The sequence below is a fragment of the Heterocephalus glaber genome, unplaced genomic scaffold (assembly GCF_053883595.1).
Source record: "Heterocephalus glaber isolate CG9 unplaced genomic scaffold, H.glaber_assembly_v1.0 deba00001429, whole genome shotgun sequence".
Classification (NCBI taxonomy): Eukaryota; Metazoa; Chordata; class Mammalia; order Rodentia; family Bathyergidae; genus Heterocephalus; species Heterocephalus glaber.
The window spans coordinates 29,336,832-29,347,885 of NW_028258294.1; the positions used below are offsets into that span (position 1 = coordinate 29,336,832).

At 42.1% G+C, this 11,054-nt stretch overlaps 1 protein-coding gene across 10 annotated transcripts in view; it reads left to right on the forward strand.

Moving 5' to 3' along the window:
• Positions 1-8,138, forward strand: part of Ttc12 (tetratricopeptide repeat domain 12) — an 89,056-nt gene extending 80,918 nt beyond the window's left edge. For 7 of the 10 annotated variants that reach the window (XM_021237788.1, XM_087212384.1, XM_087212387.1 and 4 more), the window contains 4 exons: positions 4,375-4,476; positions 5,749-5,848; positions 6,698-6,923; positions 7,838-8,017. In XM_021237788.1, coding sequence (XP_021093447.1) covers positions 4,375-4,476; positions 5,749-5,848; positions 6,698-6,923; positions 7,838-7,946 — 537 coding nt within the window. In that variant the 3' untranslated portion in view covers positions 7,947-8,017. Of the gene's footprint in view, positions 1-4,374; positions 4,477-5,748; positions 5,849-6,697; positions 6,924-7,837 lie in introns of all 10 variants that reach the window. The other 3 variants (XM_087212380.1, XM_087212385.1, XM_087212388.1) reach the window with 1 other exon arrangement.
• The last annotated feature ends 2,916 nt before the right edge of the window (positions 8,139-11,054 follow it).

An 11,054-nucleotide genomic window follows, 5' to 3' on the forward strand; every position in this document is an offset into this window, starting at 1 on the left:
TCTTTAAACTCATCAAGGAAATTGAAAGGGAAACAAGGCTTCCAAATTCATTCCTGGAAACAAGTATTATTCTCATTCCAAAACCAGGGAAAGACACAACCCAAAAAGAGAACTACAGGCCAATCTCCCTAATGAACATAGATGCAAAAATCCTCAACAAGATACTGGCAAACAGAATACAAAGGATCATCAAGAATATCATACACTCTGACCAAGTTGGATTTATCCCAGGGATGCAAGGATGGTTCAACATTCATAAATCAATAAATGTAAAACACTATATCAACAGACTCAAGGACAAAAACCATATGATCATCTCAATAGATGCAGAAATGGCATTTGACAAAATCCAACACCCATTCATGATAAAAAACCCTACAGAAAATTGGAATAGAAAGTCTTTATCTCATCTTGATTAAGGCTGTCTATGAAAAACGAATAGCCAACATCATACAAAATGGTCAAAAACTGAAAACTTTCACACTAAAATCAGGAACAAGACAAGGATGCCCACTATCACCACTCCTGTCCAATATTGTTCTGGAAACATTAGCCACAGCAATTAGAAAACAGAAAGAAATAAAAGGAATAAAGATTGGAAAGGAAGAAGTTAAACCGTCATTATGTGCTGATGATATGGTACTTTACATAGAAGACCCAAAATACTCTGCCAAAAGACTTCTACACTTAATTGACAGGTTCAGTAGAGTAGCTGGATATAAGGTCACCACTCAAAAAGCAATAGCCTTTTTATACACAAAGAATAGATTCACTGAGAGAGAAATTAGAGAAAGAATTCTTTTTACAATAGCATCCAAAAAAATGAAATATCTAAGAATCAATCTAACAAAGGAAGCAAAAGATCTCTACACTGAAAACACCAGCACTCTGAAAAAGGAAATTAAGGAGGATATAGGAAAATGGAAAGACATTCCTTGTTCCTGGGTAGGAAGAATCAATATAGTGAAAATAGCCACACTTCCAAAACTACTATATAGATTTAATGCAATGCCAATTGAAATTCCAAAAATGTATTTCACAGAACTAGAGAAAACAATACAAAAATTCATTTGGAACCAGAAGAGACCTAGAATAGCAAAAGAAATTCTAGGCAACAGAGACATGACTGGGGATAATACAATCCCCAACTTGAAATTATACTACAAGGCTACTGTGATAAAAACAGCATGGTACTGGCAAAGAAACAGACCTGAAGATCAGTGGTATAGATTAGAAGATGCAGAAACAACTTCAGATGTACTCAGCCACCTCATCTTTGCCAAAGGAGCCAACCATCCTCATTGGAAGAAAGATAGCCTATTTAATGAACGGTGTTGGAAAAACTGAATTTCAACCTGCCAAAGATTAAAACTAGACCCATACTTATCACCATGCACTAAAGTAAGATCAAAGTGGATTAAAGATCTAAATATCAAGGCAGAAACATTAAATTTGCTGGAAGATAAGTTAGGTAGAACTCTTGAAGACATTGACATAGGAAAAGGCTTTATGAACAAAATCTCAGTAGCATGGGAACTAGCAAAAAGAATCAACAACTGGAATCTCATCTTATTAAAAAGCTTCTGCACTGCAGGAGAAACCACCAACAGAGCTAAGAGACCACCTACAATGTGGGAAAAGATTTTTAGCAATTGTACCTCAGACAAAGGAGTACTATCTAGAATATCTAAAGAACAGAAAAAAATCAGACTCCCCAAATTCAAAGACCCAATTCAAAAATGGGCATCTGAAATGAACACATATTTCTCAGACAAAGAAGTAAAAGCAGCAAATAAATATATGAAAAAATGTTTAACGTCACTGGTTATTCAAGAGGTACAGATGAAAACAGCACTGAGATTCCACCTCATTCCAGAAAGAATGGCTATTATAAAGATATCATCCAATAACAAATGCTGGCAGGGGTGTGAGGAGAAAGGAACCCTTCTCCATTGTTGGTGGGAGTGCAGACTGGTGCAACCACTGTGGAAATCAATATGGGGATATCTCAAAGAACTAGGATTAGCGGTCCCATTTGACCCAGCTATCCCCATTCTGGGTATCTTCCCAAAAGAATTAAAAGAATCATACCACAGTGATATATGTGCACCCATGTTTATAGTGACACAGTTTGTAATAGCTAAAGCTTGGAAACAACTCAAGTGCCCATCAACTGGAGACTGGATAAAGAAGATGTGGTTTTTAAAAAAAATAAAATGGAGTCCTACTCAGCCATAAAGAATGAGAAAGTAGAGATATTTATAGCTAAATGGGTGCATATTGAGGCTATCCTCTTAAGTGAAATAAATAGGACACACATGTATAAATACCGAATAGTTTCTCTAATGTGAGAAACTGAAAGTGTAAATAAAGATGAAAAGGTATAATAGATAATGTGAAACAGGAAGAAAAGGTGCAAGGGGGAACTCCCACTTATAGGGGAAAAGAAAGAAGGGAATGGAATTAATATGAGAAAATGAAAAATGGAAACAAAATCTTTGTATATAGGGAAGGATGGAGGGTTTGAAGGGAGGGCAGGGGAGTGGGGAAAAATTAAGAACCAAGATGGATTATGTAAAGGTGCAATTTCCAGTGATGAATGTCATTATATTGTATACCTAAAATGTACCAATAAAGTTAATTTTTAAAAAATCAATGTAAAATGCATCAAAGGCCTAGGTATAAAACCTGAAACTTTGAAACTACTAAAAGAAAATACAAGGGAAACATTTGAAAACATAGGCATAGGCAAAGACTTCCTGAATAGGACTTCAGTAGCATAGGACTTAATATCAAGAATCAACAAATGGGACTACATCAAATTGAAACGTTTCTGTATACCAATGGAAAAATAGAGTGAAGGGACAGCCTACAGAAGGGGAGGAAAATCTTTATTTTCTACTCTTCTGACAGAGGATTAATATCTAAAATACATCAACAACGCCACAAAATCAAATAAAATCAATAAATGAGCACATGAATTGAAAAGACACTTCTCAAAGTAAGTACAGATGGCCAATAAGCATATCAACTTCTTCAGCCATTAGGAAAATGCAAATCAAAACTACATTGAGGTTCTCTCTCCAGTCAGAATGACTAGCATCAAGAATACAAAACACAATAAATACAGGTGACCATGCAAAGAAAAAATAGCCTTCTACACTGCTGGTGGGAGTGTAAATTAGTGGAAATCAGTATAGAGGTTCCTTAAAAAATTACAGTTACCATTTGATCCAATATAATTAGAATATACTACAGGGATGTCTACATGGTCATGCTTATTATGCCACAATTCACAACTGTGGAACCAGCTTAGGTGTCCATGAATAGATGAATAGATAAAGAAAATGTAGTGTATATATAACAGTGGAGAATTATTCAGCCATGAGGAAGAACAAAATTCTATCCTTTGTAGGAAAATGGATGCATCTGGAAACCATCATGTTGAATAAATAAGCCAGGCACAGAAAGACAAATATCACATTTTCCCTAATACGTAGAATCTAAAAACAATGGCAAGAAAGTAGAAGGGAGACTATTATTAGATAAGATAAAGGAAATAAGAGGTAGGGAGAGAAGGTATAAGGGCCAGTGATGGAGGGATAAATATGAAGAAAATATGTGCATTGGAACCCCCCCAAACTGAAACTATGTGGGAGTAAGAAGGGTAATGGGGAGCATGAAAGTGATCAAAGTACATTATGTGCATGTACAAATCTGCCAAAATGAAACCCATCAATTTGTATAATCAATAAAATGTGACAAAAAGAGATAAACAGAAAAACTGACCCAAAAGAAATAGACATAGGAAATAGAAAGAAGAAATAGCTATCATTTGCCTCCTGAGAAAGATTCAAGAGAGCTATACCCATAAAACAGTAACTGCTTGCTATTATTTAAAAAACAAAAGGAAAGCTAGGAAATAAAATAATGAAATTTCCCAGAAAGTATAACAAAAAGACAAAGATTTATAAAAATAAATGAAAGCTAAAAGACATAGAGAATCGGTTCAGGAAGTAGAGCATCTCCTAATGAAGGCCCTGCTGATACCAGAGCTCTGGGAGGTACCCAGGGAGGACTTTCTTCTCAGGTTGAGCTAGTTGGTCCCATGAAAAGCCAAAATAAGCTGAGCATCTCTGGGGGATGGGGTGGGTGGGCAATGTTTTCAGCCCTTGAATTGCCTGCCAAGAAGGTTTATTAAAAAGAACCATGCTTACTATGTATCACTTGGCCATTGTATTTTTAAGGATGGAGATGTGTCTTTCACTTCCAATACTAATGACTGCTTTGCCTCACCAAATGCCTTGTTAACTTTTGAAGGTCATCAGCATTTCTGAAAAGGACATTTAATCATCTTCTTTCTGCTTCACTCAGAGAGCTGCTGGCGTTCTGAGCCGGACCCTTTCTTCCTCTCAGAAAATCATTAAGGAGGCTGTGAGAGCAGGAGTGGTGAAGAAAATGATTAAATTCCTGAAGGTAAAATAACTTCACTGGTTACACCTCTTAAATTTCCAGGAGTCTTCTATTTTATTCAGGGAACAGAATTAAGGTCTCCTTTGCTCAGTTAATATACCATTATGTCAAACCTGCCAGATTTAAAACTTCCAGGATTGAGATTCTTTTCTGCCTGTCCACCTGGCCAATGCTCCAAACATGGGCAAAAGATTGTTAAATAGACAAGAACACTGCTGTTTAGATCTATAAAATTACTTACCTTTCAAACTTCACTAAAACACCTAGTCTCTGTCTTTGAACAAAGTGGCTTGAATGGCTCTCTGCAAAATTTCTTGGGCCAGTTATTTTGTTCATGGACGCACAATACTTCATGTAGTTGTATGGAGATTGTTGGGTCTAACTCCATTCATGAGATAAGGAAGCAGCACGGCTATCCTGTAACCAAAGCATGTTGGACTTTTCCCCATGAAAAGAATGCAGTGAAGCCAAGCAAGTAACCAGCTTCACCTGGAAGGGCAAAGTGAGTTATTAGGCTGCCATCTCTGGGTCCCACTGAGATGTATGTGCCCAGTGAGACCTACTCATCTGTGTCAGTGTAGTGACACAAACCCCAGGCTAAGCAGGGCAGGGAAGTGTGCTCTGAAGAGGAAGAGGGTGCTGCTGAGGCAGGGAGAGTATTGAGGGGACAGGAAGGTAGATCTGAATTTAGGCTCTTACTTGCATAATGACCATCCTTCCCCCATACAACTTTTGTAACCCTGCCAGAGGCTGCTGGTTGCAGGAATACACACCTGCATTGTGTGTAAATACATACACACACACACCATGTATTTTAAAGATCCTGCGTTGAGTATTTTTATGGATTATGATTTGACAGTTGTCACCTCTTATGATGATGTAGGATCATGAGGTTCTCACACCTCATCCTTAGCATGTCAGCCCTTTCTTTAAAGGTGAAATGATTCAGGAGGCCTGTTTCTTCCCCCTTTTTGGTAGATCTGCCATTGACAGAATCCCTCTCCCAAAGGCCACTCACATAAAGCCTTTCAGGAATGTCAAATAAACACGATAAGCCTGCTTTCCTAGCTGGCACAGGCTGTGCTGAGGGGGTGAGGGGACAGTCCCTCCCTACAGGGGCCAGTCCTGCTCACCAGGCAGCATGTACATTCTCATTGGAATTCTCTTTCAGAAATTCCTGAAGCTGCTAGTAATGTTATGCCTGCTCACTGTGGCTTTTGGTCAAGAAGAGTTGTAGCATTGATTGTATTTTTCTGATTTCATTCTGCAATCTAGACAGGAGGCCAGACTGCATCCCATTATGCCATAAAGATACTAGCTGTCTGCACAAACAGCTATTGTGAAGCTCGGGAAGAAGTAATAAGACTGGATAAAAGTAAGTGATGATTTCATTAAGGGAACCCACATTCCAGAGGTTAATCCTCTGGAAGCTACAAAGGGAAGCATGGCTGTGGAGTGAGGAGGGACTTAGCAGTAGTGCTGTTAACCTCCCTGGGACCTCTTCGGTGTTTACAGAACAAGGTGCAGCTCACCTCTGGTTGGAAGGCCTTTCATTAGCCTTTTGGCTGTGCACAGGTGACAGACAGCTCAAAAGTAACAGGATCGAAGCTGGAAAATTGTTTCTATAGCAATGTACTTAAACTGACCTAGCCTCAGCCCTTTTCCTTCACAAAGGGGAGAGGTAAAAGACTACCCTCAACCTTTAGTGAACAAGGGGAATATCAGATATTAACTTACATGAGCTGTAGCTACTCGCAGGGCTTCCCAGTGAGGCTAATGTTCTCCTTAACACTTCCTCTGGATACTCAGATGGTGACTGAGTGGGGCCCTGTGATTGGACAGAAAGCTTTCTTCTGGGGAAACACAGGATGCTGGCATACTGCCTCCCACTCAGGGGCCGGGTGGGATCCCTCACTGTGGTGGGTTGTACAGGTTGAGCATAGGGCCTTTCCAGAAGACAGACCAGTTGGGCACAGAGGGCTTATTCATGCAGCAACAGTGTTGAGCTAGGTGCTGTTCTGGGCACCTGAGCTACTGCAGAAACACTGGGAAGAGTTGAGGGGAGTCACAGCATTTAGTGAACATTTGTTGATGAGTGAGCACATCCTCCCCAGGGTTTCTAGGGAAGCTCGGCATCTTCCAGGTCCCCCAGCCCCTCATGCCTCTTGCCAGTCTCCTGTTTGGGGATTTAGAGGAACTGTTGCTTGTGCTTCTTTCCTTGTAGAGTTCAGTGTCCTGCTGAAGCTGCTCACCTCAGAGGATGAGATTCTGATGGGCAATGCTGCCCTCTGCCTTGGCAACTGCATGGAGGTGCCCAATGTCGCGTCTTCCCTGCTGAAGACAGACGTTGTGCAAGTCTTGTTAAAGCTAGCAGGTGGTGACTCACGGGAGACAGCTGTGCAGCTGAATGCAGGCATCGCGCTGGGGAAACTGTGCACGGCTGAGCCCAGGTACACTGTGGCCACCACTGAGACAGGAAGGGGCCAGGGTCCCAGTATCCCCTTCAAGCACATGCCCCACAGTGACCTAAATTCCTCCCACTAGGCCCCACCTCCCAAGGGTTCCACCACCTCCCAAGAGTGCTAAGGGCTGCAGACTAAGACTTTAGCATATGGACCTTTGGGGAAAGTTTAAGATTCAACTATATACTGTCTTTTCTCTTTCTTTCTCTTTTTAAAAATTATTTCCAGAAATAGAACAAGCTTATTTTATTTAAGTATGTATGTGTGGGTGTATATGTATGTATGTATGTGTGTGTATGTATGTATGTATTTATGCATGCTTGGGTTTAAACAAGTGGAGGGATGTCCAGAGAGAGTAACATTTTCCTGTTGAAAACAGAATGGAGAAGCAAAACAGCATATCTGGGGACACCCAGCAAGGCAAGCAAGACCTTAGCTTGAAGTCTGTGTTGCTTCTCTTTCTGTTCAGACTCCTGCTTTGCTCTGGTCCTGTTCTGATGTGCTCAAATACCCCATTGAGCATGCTTCTGGAGCATGTTGCCTGTGGCCAAGCCATGAAGGCTGGCACAGACAGGGGTGCCTTTGGGGGTGGGTAGAGGATGGCTTATTCCTCACAGTTCTGTACCTCTAATTCCTTCTCTGTATAAAGAAAGGGCTGGCTTAGATGACATCTGAGGTCCTTTCAAGTTCCATCTGACTGATCAAATGAAGGAACAGATAAAATCTTTCTTCCACAGAAGCAAGGCACATTAGCGAACATGAGCTCAAAGTGGCAGCCTGCTGGGGAGTTCCCCAGAGCACAGTCCCATCTGATCAGCCTGTCACACCTGCCACTCACAGAGAGAGTGTTTTCAGTGTTTTGTGGTCTCCCTGTGAGACTTACTTACCCTTTTGATCTTTAGGGCTCCCCCGTGCCACAGCAACTTCCCCTTTCTACCCAGAGTGATGGGGCTCATGTTCCCAGCTGGCTTCTGTCTAGAGGGAGATGGCTCTGAAGCATGGCATTTATGACCTGGATTTTGTGGTCTGATTACAACAGGTTTGCTGCTCAACTGAGAGAGCTTCATGGATTGGAAATTCTCAGCTCTACAATGAAATACATCAACAATTCTTGAGAGATGTAACGTCTGTGTGCAGCTTTGCAGACACACAACTGTATATTATGGATTGTTGATGTACTAATAAAGTCCTTTGAAATATCCACTTAAGAACTGAGTATATGTTTTCAGAGTGTTTGTCTAGTGGGATTTCATTGATAGAAGAGAGCAGGCATCTGGTGGTTATTGTGGTAGAAACTGTTTGGCTTGTTTAGCATCCATCACACTTGTCTCTGAATGTTCCTTTCTACAGAAACTGGAAACCAGACAACAAAAAGCCACATTTCCCAGACCCTCTTGCATCCACAGTTCTACATGAGAACTTGATTCTACCAATCTATTACCACTTTTCATGCTGCTTGCTGTTTTCTACTGGCAACATGCTAGAAGCATCAGGTTTTGGGGAGTGGCATTTAGGATCTGCTAGCCAGCTCTGGTGCCTCAAGATAGTAGCAGTGGCCTCTGTGGTGGCAGCTTTTTGAAGCCCCACTGCACCTGTGGCAGGTGCTACTGAACTCAGTGGGTCCAGTGGTCCAGTGTTGGGAAGTGGCTCCCTATTAGGGGAGCTCTGTACAGTCTTCCTGTGCATGGGAGTCATTCTTGGATGTTCCACCTGGCTCTCTTCTCCAGCCCATATGGTGGTGCTGCAGGTACTCTGTTTTGTGTTTTAGATTGTTCTCTGCTTAAAGTGCCAGAGTAGGGGCTTCCATTGGTGAATTTAACTCTGACTGATACAAACATGTATTTCCCTAACCTAGCTTGCATTCTTATCCCTTTCCCAAAGGCCTTTCTCCCTTTTCATTGCTCTAGAGCTAATTAAATCAGGGTCACCTATAAACTCCAAGTCTCTAACTGAAAATTCCAATGAGTGACAGTACTCCTTGGCTTCTCTGTACAATCAGTTGATCATTTTAGGGTAGAAGGTAGGAGCTCCATTGTACAATGATAGCCAAGAGTCCCGACCAAAATTCCAAAGAATTTTCCTATGCTGTGTGAGTAGGAAAGATGCTTAGCTCTTCTGAGCTTTGGCAGCTACATCTGGAAAAATAAGACACTACTCTATCACTCTACCTCTTATGTTACCTCTTATGCTGTGAAGGTTAAATAAGGATTTGGAGGTGCTATAGCTTGGATCGGAAATGTTCCTTAAAGGCCCATGTGTGAAAACTTCATCTCTAGTTTGGAGCTATTGTGGAGGTGGGGGGGGGGGTTAAGCAGTGAAGCCTTTAAGGAAGTCTTCAGATCACAGGAGTGCCCTGAAAGGGCATTTGCAACCTCAGACTCTTCCTTTCTCTCTCTTTTGCTTCCTGACCCTGAGGTGAATAGTTTGCTCCATGATGGGCTCCTACCATGATGAGATGCCTCCTAGCCAGAGGCCTGAAAGCTATGAATTTGCCAGATCATGGACTGAAACCTGTAAAACTTTGAGCCATAATAAACCTTTTCTCTTTGATTGTGTTGTGTGTTTGTTATAGTAATGGAAAGCTGACACATGGAAGTTAAATGTATGATGGAAATTACAGTGTTATATAAATATGACCGGGATCCATTTTGATGCCGGAGTGTGGAGGTGCGGTCAGATTGTGACATCAGCTGGGTTAGGTTTGAGGAGTCTGTGAATGGGTATGCTCATATCCTGTAAGGAATCAAAGCTGGACATTTTCTGAAACATGTAGGAAAGGAAGCCTTCCTCCTCCAAGTTTTTATTCAACACACCCAAAGAAAAGATTCTTCACAGGCAAGGCAGCTGTTGGATTAAATTAAGAATTTGGTGTTGCCCGTTGCACTGAAAACACCAAATCAGCCTGCTGCAGACAGGCAGGTCTGGGGACGTGGTCCCGAGGTCGCCAGTCATGCTGAAAACACCAAATCAGCCTGCTGCAGACAGGCAGGTCTGCTGAGGCGGCCCCAGAGTCACCAGTTGTGCTGAAAACACCAAATCAGCCCACTGCAGACAGCCACCTGGTTCCACACTACAAAGACACAGAGGACACCGGACCACCAGACCACTGTACTGGAGCTAATCAAGTTCTTAACATTTAAAGAATTTCTGCCCAGAGGTAAGGGCTTCTGAGCCGCTGTCCCACTGCTCCTGGTCCAGAGGAAGGGGCTGCCCGGCCACCATCCCTCCCACCACTCCCAGCCCAGGGGAAAGGGCTTTTGGGCTGCCCTCTGTCCCACCACTCCTGGCCCAGAGGTTGGGGCTTCTGAGCCACTGTCCCACTGCTCCTGCTCCAGAAGAACTGGCTTCTGGGCTGCCAAACTTCCTGCCACTCCTGTCCCAGAGGAAGGGGCTTTCCGGCCACCATCCCTACTACCGCTCCCGGCCCCTGGCCCACCTCTCCCAGCTCAGAGGAGGTGGGCTGTGCAGAAACCAATAGCACCCCCCTCCCAGTCAAAATGAGAAGACATGTACATAAGTCTCAAAACCAGACTTCCAGATCACCTACAGCAACCCCAAAGGGAAACGAGATGGAGCAATCTGATACTCAACCACCTGGACCCACTGAACTAGCAACAAAAGGGAATCTGGAAAAAATGAAATCAGAAATAATTTATCAGATAACAGGAGAAATTGTGCCCCTAGTGCAAGACATGATTAATAAATCTAGAGAGGAGCTCAGGAACATGATGGAATCACAACATAGGAAACAAATGGAATCCATAAAACAGATGCAAACAGATTTCCAAGAGATCAAAAACTCCACTGAAAGTCTACACAGCAGAATGAGCCAATATGAGGACAGCACTTCAGATATAGAAGATAAGATTGGAATTAATGACCAGGAAAAGAAAAATTGTTTCAAAATTATAAGGGAACACAAGAAATCAATCCAGGAGCTGCTAGACGATGCAAAGAAGAATAACATAAGACTGATTAGAGTCAATGAAGAAACAGGAGAGAGGGCAGATGATATAAAAAAAAATCTTCACAGAAGTAATGGCAGAAAACTTCCAAAGCAGGGGAAAAGAACTTGACATACAGATAAGTGAGCCACATAGGACTCCAAATAGCCTTGAT